Source organism: Schistocerca nitens, chromosome 6 (assembly GCF_023898315.1).
Source record: "Schistocerca nitens isolate TAMUIC-IGC-003100 chromosome 6, iqSchNite1.1, whole genome shotgun sequence".
Lineage (NCBI taxonomy): Eukaryota > Metazoa > Arthropoda > Insecta > Orthoptera > Acrididae > Schistocerca > Schistocerca nitens.
In genome coordinates, this window is record NC_064619.1 from 420899169 (window position 1) to 420919181 (window position 20013).

Below are 20013 nucleotides of genomic sequence, written 5' to 3' on the forward strand. Positions count from 1 at the left end.
TGAACAGTAACTAAATGTGTCATCCTGCAGCTGTAAGGAATTATGACAACACTTTTAACTCCTCTCTTAAGTGATCCAGTTCTACTTTCACATAATCCCAGAAGGCTTTTGTTATTAGGCGAGCTTAAAAAATTTTGTAACTACCAACTCTTTTAATGTAATGTGAGCAGAAAGATTATAAGCCATTGCCAGGCCTTGAGAAAACAAGAGTACACATTAGAGACACAAATAATCCACTTCTGTGCATGGAACAGTATTCTGAATCTTGGACTGAATACTGGATAGAAAATCCAAAGGCTGTATACACACCAATGGCAAAAATATTTTCACCTAAGGTTTTTGCTATTACAAAGAAAGGAATGGTTCTGATCACTAGCTTATACGTCAGTTTCAGAACTATCTGGTCTATCGTTGAATTTCATGATGAGTGTAAGCCTATACCTTAGCTGACACTGATTTTAAAGGTGGAGACCCCAACTGAAGATATGTAGGCTGATTAATAATTGAGACCAAGAGCCCAGTACTGAAGAGGAATAGAATGGGAAAACCAAAAACCATTTCTGACAGTGTAAGATGATGTGGTGCTGCTCTCAATTCTGTGATGTCGTTTCTTTGCATCAATGCATTTGACTGCTGATAGTATGGCCAGCTCTGCCAAACATCAGTTATATGACACTGGCATCATAATAATGTTGTCAGCTTCATCTAGTATGAAAAGAAAAGCAGTCCAGCTGGGCAGTCTGCAAACTGTTTGCAAAAGCTGGGTGGAAAAACCATTGTGGCACTGGATTTGAGTACTGTTCACTCAAGTGGGAGTCACATGCATTACATGACATTTGTGAAATGTCACCATCAAACAAACTAGGCCCCACCACAGTTCCCAGTTGAGATGGCAATTCTGATATCTCACAGTCATCAATGTGGATGCCTGAGCTTCTTGAGAAATCTTGGAAGCCATAGCAATATCCAAACCTTCAGCTAAAGAAGGAATGGACTGCCATAATGCCTGAGAACACACTTCACTGTCTGGTGATAATCTAATTACCACATCACATATTAATGATTATGCTTAAGATTTTTCACCAGAACATGTAAACTGGCATTTTCCTCTCAGTAGCTGCAGATCCATGATTCATGACTGTTAACTGTGTGATGGTGCCTTCCAATGTTGAGGGAACTCCAAATGAGCATTTTTGTAGCAAAATGTTCACTTAAAAGCAAGTGAATGATGGTGAGGAGCAGGACTGATGTGTCGGATAAAGGGACCAATTTTTTCACAAGATAATATAGCTCTAGATTTGTGTATAAGAGAAATGTTTGATTAATATTTATTATGTTAAATGCTTTTGGTACACTTTCCAGTGCACTTGAGCTTCAATGAAGAAATGGAATTGTTGGAAGCAACTGTAGACATGTGGGATCAGTATCCTTCAGCTTCTGCATGAGATTGCGTTGCTGTTCATGCTATTTTTTCCAGAGCTTGAAAAATTTCTGGTTCATCATGGTTGAAACACTGTCCAAAACAAGCTGACAAATTCTATTCTGGTACGGGGTGTGTTGCAGTTCCAAAACATTATTGCCACCACTGCTGTCTGCTTCTTCACATCCAACTTATCTACAATTAAGTCTCAGAAAGTGACAGACCCTGACACTTCTGCAAATACTAAGACAAAAGACTTCTAGAGGTGGATATCTCATGGTCATTACGTATTCTGAAAGTTTGTTAAATAACTTGCATGACAGTGCTGGAGAATACTGTTTGTTGGTTCAGCTGGGAAAGACTTCAGTATGGAGCATAATCTTGCTACACCAATGTGCTGTTAGTTTGTCCACTGAAAACACAATTGGTAGAACACTGAGTAAAGACAGTTCTGCATTTGGCAGACAGGCAAGTCAGTGTGCTAGCTGAACAGTAGTAGGTGTAACAACGAAGTCCAAATCGCAGTCCAGGACAAAACCAATTAACACAGGTTCATTGTAAACAGATACAACTGAGAGCTTCCTGCAAGAAAAGAAAAGAAAAAAAATCTGAGGTCTGGCTGGTATTTGATCCTATGATGTCTAGGTTTCCAGGTATGCATTTCCTGTTAGATCACCAGGCCAAACAGTAATATGTTAGGGATCTGGATAATATTTCTTGGGTAGGGCAGCAGCAGCCAAAATGCCTCAATGTGATTCTATAAAATGTAACCCATTTACTTTCTGACACTTTTACCCAATTGATGGTGTCCCTCATCCTGCAGCTATCTTATTTTAAAGAAGTTACTGTTTGCATCACTTCTACTTAACCATTTTAGTTGTCTGTGACACAGAAATGCTTAAAAAGGAAGGAAGGAAGATTACAGTGTAACCTCCTGTTGACAACAAAATCAACAACAAAGAATGAGCTTGGATTCAGGGAGGATGAGGAAGGAAACAGGCCATTCCCCTTTGCAGACACCATTCTGTCATTCATCATAACCAGTTTAGGAGAAACCATGTAGACCCTTAACCCTTGAGTGGGCATGCCTATGTATAAAGTGCACCAACCACAAGTAACCTTACCTTGTTCCATTCCATTGCTGTTTTACAATTGTTGAGTCCATACCTATTTCTTTGTTATTGCTTCTAATAACACGGTAATAAGTTCTACTGACGTATGTCCAAGTGAGCAGGGGAAATGTAAAATAGGCAGATCTGTGCAAGAAAGTGACATAGATTCTGAGCTAGTGTCACAGTCCCACAATGAGGCAGTTGCCTACTGGTTATTTAGTAATTGGGTAAGTGGTTAGCTGGGATCTGATTCAACTATGCTGTTTTTGCTCCAAGTGGGTCATTACTGTGGGATAACTCTTCTATGCAGCAACAGTGATATAATGAAAGTTTATTTTATTATTGTTTATTTAAACAATGATTCAGCCCATACAATTAAGTATATTTTGTCCTCATTTTATTAAACTAAGTGTAAACTGATTTTGCTCGTACTGGTTTACCTTTGTGACATAAAGAAGCTATTCTTTACATGATTACAGAGTACGCCTCATGCCCAATCTTGTTATAAAAACTGGTGCCCCAACTTGAGGGCTAATCTGGGTAGCTCACTGGACCAACTCACTTGTACGAAAACTTAAACATTCTGACAACTGATCTGAGTAATTAAACCATTCCATACATACTTAACACTCTCATTCACATAATTCATCAAATAATCTAGTAGTAAGGTCAGTGAGCATTGTCTCCTCAATTACCCTGTTAAGTCTATCAAGGTAACACAGTATGTCAGCATTCAGTAGATGACATATTCCAATAATTTTCTGCACATGACTGAGCGTCCACACTGGGTGAGGGAAAAAAAAAGTTGGGGAACGAGAGGGAAAGTTGGGGAATGATGGCTGACAGCAGTGGCAATTTGCATCATTTATTTCTATTGATCAACTCCTATTATTGTTTCTTTCTTTTCAGATTCATAGTTCCTTTCTTTATTTCTGTATTACTTATTATTTCACTCAGCTATGTCTCCTTTATTATCTAGCGACTCGTTCAATCATTCAGCATTATCTGTGAAACTCCTTATGAATGAACACATGCAGGAATGTGAAACATGGCAAGTAATGCATACAATAAAGTAAAAACAGCAAATAGTCACTGTTAAAAATTTTATTTATTAAGAACAAGTAGTGCTATTATCACTTTGAAGCCAACAGGTTCATCATCAGAAGGCTGTTTAAATTTATATTTATTTTATAGTGTTCATGCAGGTTGCCTGTTTTCCACTGTGGAAAACATTCTGTAAAGTGGTGTCTATGAAAGCAACTTAGAAAAATGTTTATATCATTTTAATTCACTGTTTGGTCTGATTTTTCCAGCAGTTAATATGACCATCATTAATTTACATGTATGAAAAAAAAAAACAAGATATGTAATGATCTAGACCCAATGTCAAATTACAGGTTTGCATATAACTCAAAAGGTTGGACTATTTTCAGGACAGAGGAAACAAGCATTCAACTTCCTATAGGATAAAACCTGCTAAAGCACTGTGATGTTCAAATCAGCCTTCCGGTTCATGACAAATTAAGTTTATCTGCCACTATCTGAATACTTTTTGTTGTCTTTGTTTGCTCTTTATTGCCTGAATAAAGAAATTATTATTTGTAATTGCCTAGATCAACAATTAATTTCCTATTTTACTGTAATTACTTTCACACTTCATAACTAAATGAGTATGCCACATTGGTTGTGAATGAAGACAATAATCACAGGCAGCAATAAATTACTGAAGTTTTAATAAGACTCCCATTGTAATGGAAAGAAAAAGTTAAATACTGGAAGTTAAAAATTAGGATGATGAAATCATAATTATGAATGAGAAGGAATTTATCAGTACACTAGATTAGTGAGAACATTGAATGATGCTAAACAGGTAATGAAAGTTTTTAAATGTGCAGTGATAACACATGTTTTGAACTGTAAAATCAGACCAGTATTATCGTGAACAATATTGCCACTGTGATATTTTTGTAATATATCCCAATTTTTATTGTGGTTATCGAGCTCATATCAATCATTTCATTCCAAGTTGGCATTATCATTTAATATTATTTAATTCTAATTGGACTTTTTTTTTTTAAATTGCAGATTATGGATGATAAAAGGATGCAAAAATATGTTGATGGTATTGCTGTCCATTGGTACTATGATAAAATATCTCCAGCTCAGATACTAACTGAAACACAGAAGAAATACCCAACCAAATTCATTATATCAACAGAGGCTAGCATTGGTGAGTCATGGATAAGTGCCTTACTTAAACACCAATAGTTGCTAATGAATTTCATTTTTCCATGTATATAAACAACTGTCTTGGTACCTAATGCAGGGAATACCTATGTTAAAATATATTTTGATGTTAATACACTAGCAATTCATTTGTTATCATGAAACAAAGATGTCTACAAACATCTGCAAGGATTTCTTCAGTATTAGTACGTTTATATAATGCCTCATATTGAAAATGACCAGAAAAACTGTTTTAGAGAAATATTCTTGTGTTATCATTTCTCCTTCCATTTCTTTTTTTAGAGAGAAATGTTTCATGTGTGATGTTTCAAGTATATCTGATTCTTTGATATTGATATATAAAGTAGATTGTGCCATCGTTCTTTCATTTAAAACATTCCTAAATGAGAGCATGGAGGCCATGACAAGAACTGCTGATGATCAATCACACCACACCACAAATGATCCACCAGTTTCTCGATTTCCCATTTTAAGAATTCACAGACATCATGTTGTATGTGGGGTGGAGCACCATGTCATTGGTGAAGTCCACACTGTCAGTTTCCAGTTGTGAGATGAGGCAATTTTCCAACATGTCCAGTAACACATGTCCTGTAACAGTATTTTCACAGAAGAAAAGGGGACTTTATACTTTTAACCGAGAGACTGCATGGAACACATTAACTTTTGGTGAGTCTTGAATGTGCTTCATGACAGTGTGGGGATTTTCTGTCCCCAAGATCATATTGTTCCTTGTGCCCTTTCACTGAGCCACTTAAAAAGAGAGAGAGAGAGAGAGAGAGAGAGAGAGAGAGAGCCATGGCTACATGATTGAAGATGAGTTTCTCACAAAACCCATACTCTTCCATAAGCTGTTGTAACTGTGCTGAGAATTTAAAGTGTCTTACTTTGTCATTTGTCTAAAAATTGCAAGTGGTAAGGCTTCAGCTTCAGTCATGTTCTTAAAATCAAATGGTTGATTATCGTATGTTCAGCTGATAGACATGCCTGTGAGCACAGTGCATAGAATCTTATGAAACATCCTCCATTGCTATCCATACAAAATCAGCGATGTTCAAGAGTCACTTCCTGCTGGCCCGCCAGCAAGAGTGATGTTCACTTTGGAATTTTTTGCTCATGTGGAAGTGGACTATGTAAGTCTGTGTTGTCATCAATAAATGTTATGAGAGCCTTGTGCACACCAATGTCATTCCAGATGTTCAACAGCATGGACGTGTGGGTAGGATCATTTTTATGCAAGACTGTGCTCCTCCACACATTTCACAGCCCCTGATGCAGCTGCTGCAAAGATATTTTGGAAATGCTGGAATTATCAGCTGTCATTTCCCTACAGCCTGGCTGCCCAGGTCACCTGATCTTAATCTGCGTAACTAATGGCTGTGGAATTATCTGAAAGAAGTTGTGTTCAGTGCTCCAATTAAGAACATAATTGAACTGAAGGCATATATGGTGCAACACATTCTGAATGTGACCCCCCAAGGCACTCTGATCTGTTGTGGAACATGCTGTTTCTTGATTTCAACTTGTGGCAGAAAATGGTGCATTAGATATTGAACATCTCTTGTGCCAGTCTCATGACATTTACTTTTTATGCAGTTTTTTGGCCCAAGGACAGTTAAAACCTGATGGCATTTTGCTTATTATGTGGTTTTTGGGATCAGGACAATTAAAAACCATGAAACTTCTGGAATTAAAAACCAATTTTTCCTATCCAATGTTGTATGATCTCACCATGGTCGATGGGATTACTTTACTAATAGTGCCACAACTGTTGACTGCCAGTCTTGTGCAGTCCTGTACATTGAACAGTATGGATGTTATAATGTGCAATTGAAGCCATGTTGTTGTTGTTGTGGTCTTCAGTCCTGAGACTGGTTTGATGCAGCTCTTCATGCTACTCTATCCTGTGCAAGCTTCTTCATCTCCCAGTACCTACTGCAACCTACATCCTTCTGAATCTGCTTAGTGTATTCATCTCTTGGTCTCCCTCTACGATTTTTACCCTCCACACTGCCCTCCAATGCTAAATTTGTGATCCCTTGATGCCTCAAAACATGTCCTACTAACCAATCCCTTCTTCTAGTCATGTTGTGCCACAAACTTCTCTTCTCCCCAATCCTATTCAATACCACCTCATTAGTTACGTGATCTACCCACCTTATCTTCAGCATTCTTCTATTCTCTTCTTGTCCACACTAGTTATCGTCCATGTTTCACTTCCATACATGGCTACACTCCATACAAATACTTTCAGAAACGACTTCCTGACACTTAAATCTATACTCGATGTTAACAAATTTCTCTTCTTCAGAAACGATTTGCTTGCCATTGACAGTCTACATTTTATATCCTCTTTACTTCGACCATCATCAGTTATTTTACTCCCTGAATAGCAAAACTCCTTTACTACTTTAAGTGTTTCATTTCCTAATCTAATTCCCTCAGCATCATCTGATTTAATTTGACTACATTCCATGATCCTCGTTTTGCTTTTGTTGATGTTCATCTTATATCCTCCTTTCAAGACACTGTCCATTCCGTTCAACTGCTCTTCCAAGTCCTTTGCTGTCTCTGACAGAATTACAATGTCATCGGCGAACCTCAAAGTTTTTACTTCTTCTCCAAGAATTTTAATACCTACTCCGAATTTTTCTTTTGTTTCCTTTACTGCTTGCTCAATATACAGATTGAATAACATCGGGGAGAGGCTACAACCCTGTCTCACTCCTTTGCCAACCACTGCTTCCCTTTCATGCCCCTCGACTCTTATAACTGCCATCTGGTTTAACAAATTGTAAATAGCCTTTCGCTCCCTGTATTTTACCCCTGCCACCTTCAGAATTTGAAAGAGAGTATTCCAGTTAACATTGTCAAAAGCTTTCTCTAAGTCTACAAATGCTAGAAACGTAGGTTTGCCTTTCCTTAATCTTTCTTCTAAGATAAGTCGTAAGGTTAGTATTGCCTCACGTGTTCCAACATTTCTACAGAATCCATACTGATCTTCCCCGAGGTCCGCTTCTACCAGTTTTTCCATTCGTCTGTAAAGAATTTGCGTTAGTATTTTGCAGCTGTGACTTATTAAACTGATAGTTCCGTAATTTTCACATCTGTCAACACCTGCTTTCTTTGGGATTGGGATTATTATATTCTTCTTGAAGTCTGAGGGAATTTTGCCTGTCTCATACATCTTGCTCACCAGATGGTAGAGTTTTGTCATGACTGGCTCTCCCAAGGCCATCAGTAGTTCTAATGGAATGTTGTCTACTCCCGGGGCCTTGTTTCGACTCAGGTCTTTCAGTGCTCTGTCAAACTCTTCACGCAGTATCTTATCTCCCATTTCGTCTTCATCTACATCCTCTTCCATTTCCATAATATTGTCCTCAAGTACTTCGCCCTTGTATAAACCCTCTATATAGTCCTTCCACCTTTCTGCCTTCCCTTCTTTGCTTAGAACTGGGTTGCCATCTGAGCTCTTGATATTCATACAAGTGGTTCTCTTCTCTCCAAAGGTCTCTTTAATTTTCCTGTAGGCAGTATCTATCTTACCCCTAGTGAGATAAGCCTCTACATCCTTACATTTGTCCTCTAGCCATCCCTGCTTAGCCATTTTGCACTTCCTGTCGATCTAATTTTTGAGACGTTTGTATTCCTTTTTGCCTGCTTCATTTACTGCATTTTTATATTTTCTCCTTTCATCAATTAAATTCAATATTTCTTCTGTTACCCAAGGATTTCTATTAGCCCTCGTCTTTTTACCTACTTGATTGTCTGCTGCCTTCACTACTTCATCCCTCAGAGCTACCCTTTCTTCTTCTACTGTATTTCTTTCCACCATTCCTCTCAATTGTTCCCTTATGCTCTCCCTGAAACTCTCTACAACCTCTCGTTCTTTCAGTTTATCCAGGTCCCATCTCCTTAAATTCCCACCTTTTTGCAGTTTCTTCAGTTTCAATCTGCAGTTCATAACCAATAGATTGTGGTCAGAATCCACATCTGCCCCTGGAAATGTCTTACAATTTAAAACCTGGTTCCTAAATCTCTGTCTTACCATTATATAATCTGTCTGATACCTTTTAGTATCTCCAGGATACTTCCAGGTATACAACCTTCTTTTATGATTCTTGAACCAAGTATTAGCTATGATTAAGTTATGCTCTTTGCAAAATTCTACAAGGCGGCTTCCTCTTTCATTTCTTCACCCCAATCCATATTCACCTACTATGTTTCCTTCTCTCCCTTTTCCTATGCTTGAATTCCAGTCACCCATGACTATTAAATTTTCGTCTCCCTCCACTACCTGAATAATTTCTTTTATCTCGTCATACACTTCATCAATTTCTTCATCATCTGCAGAGCTAGTTGGCATATAAACTTGTACTACTGTAGTAGGCATGGGCTTTGTGTCTATCTTAGCCACAATAATGCGTTCACTATGCTGTTTGTAGTAGCTAACCCACACTCCTATTTTTTTATTCATTATTAAACCTACTCCTGCATTACCCCTATTTGATTATGTATTTATAACCCTGTAATCACCTGACCAAAAGTCTTGTTCCTCCTGCCACCGAACTTCACTAATTCCCACTATATCTAACTTTAAGCTAAACATTTCCCTTTTTAAATTTTCTAACCTACCTGCCCGATTAAGGGAGCTGACATTCCATGCTCCGATCCGTAGAACGCCAGTTTTCTTTCTCCTGATAACGACGTCCTCCTGAGTAGTCCCCGCCCGGAGATCCGAATGGGGGACTATTTTACCTCCGGAATATTTTACCCAAGAGGACGCCATCATCATTTAATCATACAGTAAAGCTGCATGTCCTCGGGAAAAATTACGGCTGTAGTTTCTCCTTGCTTTCAGCCGTTCGCAGTACTAGCACAGCAAGGCTGTTTTGGTTAATGTTACAAGGCCAGATCAGTCAATCATCCAGACTGTTGCCCCTGCAACTACTGAAAAGGCTGCTGCCCCTCTTCAGGAACCACATGTTTGTCTGGCCTCTCAACAGGTACCCCGCCGTTGTGGTTGCACCTACGGAATGGCCATCTGTATCACTGAGGCACGCAAGCCTCCCCACCAATGGCAAGGCCCATGGTTCATGGGGGGCATGAAGCCATAGCTGTCATTTTGTTATTCATCTGCCACTTTTACCTGACCTCATTTTCATTAAGACACTTAGAGCAGAATCTATTGGTAAAATTATCATTGAGTTTTCATTTTGTTCCATGACATTTCCTCTTAAGCCAATAATATACTGTTCAAATTTGACTTTGTTCTGGGCAGTGGTTCTCTTTCTACAGCATTTTGTAACTGCAACTTTAGTTATGGACACTCTGCACATATCCATCTGGGCACTGAGATTGATTTTTGTGCAGTTATTATAAGATTCACACTGTTATAAGAAGGAACTTCAATTTGTTCTGTGAAGTCTTATATTACTCAATTACAACAGTTTATATGTTTCATTGTTACTATAGTAGTTACTGTAAAAGTACTGTTTCTGGCAAGTTAAAACTGAGAGCACTGTTAAGTTGCCACTACAGAAAGGAATAATGGCAGGGGTGCAGAAATGTGAACCTAGAGAATGTACAGTGAAAGTAAACTTCATGTTGAACAAAAATAATCTGGGGATATAGTTGTCACACTGTAGGATATAGGTGTCACATGAAGACGCCCATGAAAAACACATTTTCAAAATTGCCCGAACACGTCCAAACTGTGGCCCTCTGTGAAATTGAGATATGAGTTCTGCTGCTTACATAAGCTTGTTGCTTTCCAGTGTGTGGCGATGTCATTTATCCACTGCGCCAAAAACAGCGGGTGAAAGCTGCAGCTGATAAATATTTATCTTTGCCGTAGTCGGCTTGGTTATGAGTTGTTTATTCTTGTTAGTTTTTGATCTGTGCTTGGAAAATAAAATGTTTTCTCATCTCATGAAAAAGCTGTTACTTCATAAAATATGAAGGCTCCCATAGTGGTGACCCCGAAAAATCGTAGCAGAAGCATAAAGAAAATATATATACCGACGAGAATAATGAATTCAGAGACAAAAGCATGGATCATTGGAATCAAGATTGAAGACTACAGTCTGTTCGACCAAGGATCACGGTCCACGCCCTTTGATTTGCCACAAAACGGAACGACAGATGTTAACGCAAAAGATGGGAGTACCTACGCGTGACACGGAAATGTTAAGCTTTCCGCGTTCTGGCCGACGCGCCCCCAGCTTTGGTTTACGCAGGCTGAATGCGTATTTCGGCAGCGTGGGGTGTCTAACAGCATTGACTAATTTAATATAGTGGTTTCACATCTAAATTTAGAAGTGATAGAGCAAGTAGAAGAAACCTTGTCGCAACAAAATTACTTTGTGCTAAAGGAAGCTCTCATACAGCATTAATCGTTGTCACCAGATTTGTGACTACAAAAAATTTTCGCATACGAAGATTTGGGCGACAAGACTCCATCACAAGTACTCAAAGCCTTTCGTACATTAGCCGGCCCGGAACTCCTACCTGAAGAGTCTTTACGTCTAATATGGCTTCGTAAACTTCCTGCCAACATCCGTGCCGTCATTGCAGCAGAAACAGACTTACCATTGCAAGTCTTAGCAAAAAAGGCAGACACCATCGCAAACACCTTAACCGAAGTTTCTGCATGTTCCGAATTCAACTACAGCCAGGATAGAGGCCCAAGAACGTGTAGTGTGATGGACTCTGACGTCAGTGAGCCAGGAACATGCAATAATACTTCCCAACAGCAGTGCTCATCGACCGAACCCACCATACAGCAACTGGCAGCACAAGTGGCAAAACTCAACGTGCAAGTAACTTCACACCACCAGCAGCTACGAAGTCGCAGTTGGAAAAGACGAAGAAATGCTATCCAACAGGATTTGACAGATCAATGGTGCTGATACCACAGACGCTTCGGTAACACTGCCCGTCAATGTATTCAACCCTGCAGCTACCCAAACTTAAAAGGCGGGCATTAAAGGGCGCTAACGTTCGTCAACAACAACATAGGCGCCCAAGTCATAGCGTGATTCAAAGAGGTGAAAACGCCACGGTATCTGCAGTCAACCAATCACACCGATTGTTCGTGTTGGACCTCTCTTCAGGTGAGAAGTTTCTGATTGACACAGGTTCAGAAGTCAGTGTTTATCCAAGAAAGAGAGGTGATATACTCACGACAACAATGCAACATGTGCTGACTGCGGCAAACAATTCCAGAATATCTACCTATGGTGAAAAACAGTTGGCATTACATCTGAATTCCAACTTCCATCCAAAATGGACTTTTGTGGTTGCTGATGTGCCGAGTCCTATAATTGGAGCGTACTTTTTACGGAACTACCGACTTATGCCCGACCTGGTTAACCGTAGTTTGGTGACAGTTCCCACAGAAGGGATATTGCCTACTGCGTCTTCCACGTCGGTTCAAGTGCAGTGCGATGTGCCCGTATCTTTCTGCACAAAGATTTCCGGCTCCTCTACCGCGTCATCCACATCGGGATATTGTGATACGATTTCGTTCCCGCAACTAAGCGGGGCGCACACATGGGCGTCATGCAAGAAGACACCCGACAGTCGTAACGATTCGTATACTGTAGGCAATATCAGAGCACTGTCAGAGGAATCACTTTTTCGTAAACTGCTTCAAGACTTTCCAGCACTTACCAAACCCATCAACACAACCAGGAAATGCAGACACAATACTCAACACCACATCAGCACGACACAAGGTCAACCCGTTGCCTTCCACCCGCAGCGTCTGCCTCCAGAGAAGCTGCTCGCGGCGCGAGCTGAGTTCGACAGACTTCTAAAAACAGGTATTGTAAGTAGGTCTGATAGTTCATGGGCATCTCCAATTCACATGGTCCATAAAAAAGACAATTCATGGAAAGTATGTGGAGACTACAGGACGCTCAATGCCCGCACAATTCCCGACCGCTACCCAGTACCCAATGTGACTGATTTTAACAGTACAATTAGCAATGCCAAAATATTTAGTGTGATTGATTGTGCCAAAGCATTTTCCCAGATTCCCATGGCTCCATCTGACATTAAAAAAACAGCAGTTATCACACCATTCGGTTTGTTTGAGTACAATTTTATGCCATTTGGCCTCAGAAACACTGCCCAAACATGGCAAAGATTCATGCATGAGGTGCTTCGAGAATTACCATTCGTATTTTGTTATATGGGCGACATTTTAGTATTCTCTGGTTCTGTATATCAGCATGTCAAACATCTGCTGCAGCTTTTCCGCCGTCTGACAGAGTATGGCATAATTATTAACGAAACAAAGTGCATGTTTGGAAAACGCGAGGTTAAGTTCCTGGGATATTTGGTTTCAGCAGCAGGCCTGTCACCTTTGCCTGAGCGGGTTGAAGCAGTACAACAGATGCCCCTTCCCACAACTTACAAAGGACTTAGCAGATTTTTAGGCATGCTCAACTATTACAGACGTCACTTACCTAAATTAGCTGCCGCCCAAGAGCCACTCACAACGTTACTTGCAGGTAAAAATACAACAGGAAATCGTAAAATTCCATGGAGTCCAGATGCTGAAGCAGCTTTCCATGACTTAAAGAAATGTCTTTCTCGGGCAACACTACTGGGACATCCAAGATTGAGCGCTCCTTTAGCGCTCATGGTTGATGTGAGCCAAACAGCAGTGGGTGCAGCGCTACAGCAAGAAGTTGATGGCAGATGGCAGCAGCTCGCATTTTTCTCTAAAAACCTGACTCGACAGCAGCAAAAATGGAGTGCTTTTGACCGTGAATTGCTTGCTATTTACTTAGCCATAAAGCATTTTCGCACGTCTGTCAAAGGGAGGCACTTTGCAATTTTTACTGATCACAAGCCGTTAGTAGCTATATTTCAACGAGACACAGAGCTCAATTCACCATGTCAGTGCAGGCAAGTCGAGTACATTGCACAGTTCACAACTGACGTGTGTCACATTTCAGGAAAAGACAACCTGGTCGCAGATTGCCTGTCTAGGAATTGTGCCAGTTTAAATTCAATTCGTTGGACCGAGTTATCATCTTAACAACGAGAAGATCCTTTCTTGCGCCGTCTAATAGAGGAACAGAGAACTGCGCTGCAGCTCAGACGTGTGTCTGTCCCAAATGTTCCAGATGGAATTTGGTGTGATGTAGCAAAAGGAAAGGAGCAACCTTACATACCAGAACAATATCGTCGCGAGATTTATAGTGCACTACATAACCTATCACATCCAGGAGTACAAGCTACAGCCAAGTTAGTTTCCTCCAAAGTAGTGTGGCCTGGAATACAAAAAGATTGTCGTGCATGGGCGCGTGCATGCCTAACATGCCAGCGTAATAAAATCAGCAGACATGTCTTTGCACCTATTGCTGACTTCCCGACGCCATCTGCAAGATTTTCACATATACATGTGGACATTGTGGGCCCGCTATCATGCTCTTCAGAACAATGCTATTTGCTCACAATCATTGATCGTTTTACCAGGTGGCCAGAAGTAGTTGTAATACAAGACATTTCTGTGGAGTCAGTTACAAAAGCACTGTTGCATTCATGGTTCTCCAGGTTTGGTGTTCCGCAAAACCTAACAACAGATCGCGGAAGGCAGTTTGAAAGCCAACTTTTCAATGAACTTTTACTACTGTGCGGGTGCAACCACCTACGCACCACAAGCTATCATCCACCTAGTAATGGAATGGTGGAACGACTACACCGCACGCTCAAAGCTGCATTAATGTGTAGTTCCACTTCATGGCCTGAAGCACTATCGCTGGTCCTACTTGGATTGAGAACAGCCGTGAAGGAGGACTTACAATGCTCTTCCGCAGAATTGGTTTATGGTGAGCAATTGAGGGATCCTGGAGAATTTATCGTTCCAGGATCTACACAGCCGTTCGCCCCTGAGCTGGCACGCAATTTGCGAGACAACTCAGCGTTAGAATGAGAAACATCAAACCCACTAACCCTGTCAGACATGGAGACCGGAGAGTGTTTATACATAAAGACCTGCAAGCAACGTCCCACGTGTGGCTTAGGGATGATACGGTGCGCCCGTCGCTTGTTTCGCCTTACTCTGGACCATACAGGGTAATCACAAGAGAAAGCCACAGCTTCAAAATCGATAAGGATGGTAAAGAAGAGACAGTCTCAATTGAGTGGCTTAAACCTGCTTACGCCGAAGAGGGTACACTCCTTCCTCGGTCTGCAAAATCACCCTCAAACGTGGAGGCCAAAGAAACAGCAGAGAGTCTCGCTGAGCCCTCGGTTTCAGAAGAGGACAACGAAGCAGCAAGTGCAGAACAGGAGCAGCCATTGCCTGCACCAGATGTTTTCATGAGAGCTGGTAGAAAAATCAAATGCAAGTTTCCCCACATACCTGGTGCACCCGGTTTCAAAAGGAGGGGGGCTGATGTGGCGACATCATTTATCCACTGTGCCAAAAACAGCGGGTGAAAGCTGCAGCTGATAGATATTTATCTTTGCCATAGTCAGCTTGGTTACGAGTTGTTTATTCTTGTTAGTTTTTGATCTGTGCTTGGAAAATAAAATGTTTTCTCATCTCATGAAAAAGCTGTTACTTCATAAAATATAAAGGCTCCCATAAGTGTTTGCTCCACAAAATGTTTTCTCCTTAATATTCTTATTTTAGTCACAATTACATGGTGAAATTAAAATTGCTCACTCATGTAATAACTGTGTGCTGTATAAAAACTACAGCAAGAAGTTGGGTAACAACTTACAAATATATTTCTGTCGAGTGTAACTGCAGCTGAAGTAATCCATGTTTCTGGAATAAATGCTTTCAGCTGTATATGAGGTTTTATAGGAACATGATCAGTTTCATGGTTTCAAATCATATCTTCAGGTGTACATGATTTCTTCCACTTCAGTAGATGAAAATACACCCTTTTAGCCATGTGAGGCAGTCTGTCAGAATAGATATGATTTGAAATTACAAAACTGGTTGTGTTCCTGTAAAACTTCGTATACAACTGAAAGTGGTTTATTTGAGAAACATATATTACTTTAGCTGTGGTTGCTCTCAACAGAAAACTAACTGTAACAGGCTGCCTCGCAAGGCTAACAACACATACTTTCATCTACTGAACTGGAAGAAATCATGCACACCTGATCATGTGATTTGAAATCATGAAACTGATCACAGACGTGTAAAAGTTCATGTACAGCTGAAAGTGGTTTATTTCAGAAATGTATTATAACTGTATTTAGAAAACATAAAAGATGTGATAATGATAATTTAGTTCATGATAAACATGTAAAACATGCTCTCACACATTCTCAGTCAGTGTAAAATTTTAGTTAGTATGCTAACATAAAATACCGATAGACAAAACTACTACTTTTAGCTTCCACAGTCAAAACACTGGATGTATTTTCAAAACTCATCTCCGCAGTTCATTACTGGAAGTGTCTGCAAAATAATAGTTGACTCATCAACTTACAGAAATTCATACTTGAGAATCACTGCCTATTTATCCATGACATTTTATCATCGACAAGCCCAAAATGACTGAATTTTGCTGTGGTGTTATTGGTGGGTACTGTGAAGAGGACTGAATTTCTGTGAGCCGGAAGTTTCTAATGATAGGTTCAAGATCTGATTGATTTATTGAAGCCGAGAAGCCTTACCTTGTGTTTTCACAAATATGGGGCTGATGACAAAAAATGCTTAATACAGAGTAAAACAAGATAGGACACTTGCAACAACAACAACAAAATGTCTGGCATTTGCAACAATGACGTATCTTTTACCTTAAACTGCTAATAAAATAAATATTGAAATCCGTCAGGGCTTAACATTTAATTAGCTAATACTCATCTTTGTTTCTGGGCTATCTCCAGTGCTGCAGTAGCTGTAAAAGAATTTGTGGGTATCTGCTCCACCAAAATTTGCTGCTTGCTGTGTTCTTGGCACTGTAGCTAATGATTTGGTAATGACAAGAGAAACTTCAAGAAATCCAGGTTGACATGACATTCTCTTTCAGGAGTACATAATTATTACATAATATGGTTACAAAACTATTACAAAACTGACACACATAAACTGTTTGAAAGCTGAGACCCTGATGAATGATTCACCACTCCTTATATATTATTTTAACAATTACTGGTTATGTCATCCATTACAGAAATAGAAAATTTATGGGTTACCATCAAAAACATGCTGGTGTGTGTGACGGTTCACTTTATTTATTTCTTCATTTGTTGTCCTTGGTGTCAACGTACAGTGTTGTGATACTGGCTGAAAAATGGGTTGTGGAAGTACAACACTGACTACTTTAAATAATGTAGCCAACAGGGACACAGCTATGTTTCGGGTAGTTTACTTTCATTGTTGACCCCCCCCCCCCCCCCCCCCGCCTCCATTAATACACAGTTATATATGGCCAGGCCAGTACAATATTAGTTTTAACTTTCCATAAGCCTCATAAATAGTTTGCCAGCAAACCTCCACACACTGCTACAACAGTTTACTATTGAACATCTATGGGTAATAAAAACCTAACCACAAAGTTCACAGTGCTCGAAGAATAGAAAGGTATGTGTGGAGCAGACACTGTCATTGTTTTAATACACGGTCTACTTCTGTTACACTTATTTCACGGGTGCATTGTTGTTGATCTAACCAATACAGGTCCCTCGTCTGACACTCTGCCGTGGACTGACACAGTTATATATGGCCAGGCCAGTACAATATTAGTTTTAACTTTCCATAAGCCTCATAAATAGTTTGCCAGCAAACCTCCACACACTGCTACAACAGTTTACTATTGAACATCTATGGGTAATAAAAAACTAACCACAAAGTTCACAGTTCTCGAAGAATAGAAAGGTATGTATGGAGCAGACACTGTCATTGTTTTAATACACGGTCTAATTCTGTTACACTTATTTCACGGGTGCATTGTTATTGATCTAACCAATACACGTTCCTCGTCTGACACTCGGCCGTGGACTGACTGTCTCGGGATCAAAAATCAGGCACTTATATATCCTCACAATAATAGGTGCTGAAACTACATACTGTTTGAAGTTAAATTTACAGAAATTACAATTAAAACCTAACTCATTCGATTAACTGAATACATCAAAAAATTGGTTCTTTTTAACAGTTTTTTCCACTACAATTGGAAGCCAAATTATTTGTTTAAATCATGAAATTAATTAATATAGTCACAAAAAATACTTTTGACGAAACTGAAAATTACTTGGGAATTAATTAAGGGCTGGCTTTGCTAACATGTTTTCAAATGGAGCCAAATAGATCCTTTAAGAATACTATTAGTTGTTCCTCCAAATGCTTATTCTTAGTACAGAATTTATATTTGTTCATACATCAACAATAGAATTTCAGTTACAAAACAATTACTGATTTCACCCTATAATGAAAGATGCTGACTGGTAATAGTGAAAATAAATTAGAAAATCAATTACATACACAAAATTACATCTGGTGTCATATTCTTTAAAACTAAAGGCCAAGCTTTCTCTTTTCTGAAAATGCAGTTTAGACTCATGTATGTTTATGGTAATTAGTCAGACATGGAAAAATGAATTTTAAAGAGGCAGATGGCAAAACAAGAAGGGAAGTAAAAATATACCAGGTTGTTTCGTCACATCACCACGTCATTAGATTGACCAGATAGATATTACAAATAGCTAACTGGCCAATTCAATGACCACAAGTGACCCCAGACAATGGGTTAAAATTCTACACACACACAAATATTACATATGGGAACAAAAGAAAAATTTGGAGTAGGTATTAAAATCCATGGAGAAGAAATAAAAACCTTGAGGTTCGCTGATGACATTGTAATTCTGTCGTAATGATGTGGAACGTGTCAGGTTAATAAAAGGTGTCTATACAAGACATTACATTAGACAAATTATTACATGACACTCAATAATTTTTATTTTCTTTTATTTTTTTGAGGTTGTGAAATTACCCACTTACTATATCCAAAAATTCATCTAATGAGTAGAAGGAGTTGCCATTAAGAAATTCTTTTGATTTCCTTTTAAATGCTATATGGCTATCTGTCAGACTTTTGATGCTATTAGGTAAGTGACCAAAGACTTTTGTGGCAGCATAATTTACCCCCTTCTGAACCAAAGTTAGATTTAACCTTGAGTAGTGAAGATCATCCTTTCTCCTAGTGTTGTAGACTGGCAATGGCAAGGGAAGTGTTTCTGAAGAAGAGAAATTTGTTAACATCGAGTATAGATTTAAGTGTCAGGAAGTCATTTCTGAAAGTATTTGTATGGAGTGTAGCCATGGATGATAAATAGTTTGGACAAGAAGAGAATAGAATCTTTTGAAATGTGGTACTACAGAAGAATGATGAAGATTAGATGGGTAGATCACATAACTAATGATGAGGTATTGAATAGAATTGGAGAGAAGAGGAGTTTATGGACCAAGTTGACAAAAAGAAGGGACCAGTTGATAGGACATGTTCTGGGGCATCAAGGGATCACAAATATAGGATTTGAGGGCAGCGTGGAGGGTAAAAATCGTAGCGGGAGACCAAGAGATGAATACACTAAACAGATTCGGAAGGATGTAGGTTGCAGTAAGTACTGGGAGATGAAGAAGCTTGCACAGGATAGGGTAGCAAAGATGATGTGACTTACCGAACGAAAGTGCTGGCAGGTCGATAGACACACAAACAAACACAAACACACACACAAAATTCAAGCTTTCGCAACAAACTGTTGCCTCATCAGGAAAGAGGGGAAGGAGAGGGAAAGACGAAAGGATGTGGGTTTTAAGGGAGAGGGTAAGGAGTCATTCCAATCCCGGGAGCGGAAAGACTTACCTTAGGGGGAAAAAAGGACAGGTATACACTCGCACACACACACACATATCCATCCACACAATATGGAAAATGTAGAGAACTACAGGCCGATCTCTATACTGTCTATCATTTCTAAAATAATAGAAATACTAGTCAAAAAGAGACTGCTAAATTACCTGAATAAATATAATCTTCTTTCCAATGACCAATTTGGTTTTAGGCCCAGAAAAGGCACACAATCTGCTATTGCACGGTTCACTAAAGTAATTTTAGAAGCTCTGGACAGGGTGAAAATGTAAGTGGTATCTTTTTAGACTTGTCCAAGGCCTTTATACAGTTGACCACAAAATCTTACTTCATAAATTAGGGCAAATAGGAATAAGAGGTGTGACAAAGAAGTGGTTCA

At 39.4% G+C, this 20013-nt stretch overlaps 1 protein-coding gene across 1 annotated transcript in view; it reads left to right on the forward strand.

The window, feature by feature from the left end:
* LOC126263744 (lysosomal acid glucosylceramidase-like) overlaps nucleotides 1-20013 on the forward strand; it is a 229193-nt gene that overhangs the window by 138929 nt on the left and 70251 nt on the right. The window contains exon 8 of the mRNA XM_049960927.1: nucleotides 4618-4762. Coding sequence (XP_049816884.1) covers nucleotides 4618-4762 — 145 coding nt within the window. The remainder of the gene's footprint in view (nucleotides 1-4617; nucleotides 4763-20013) is intronic.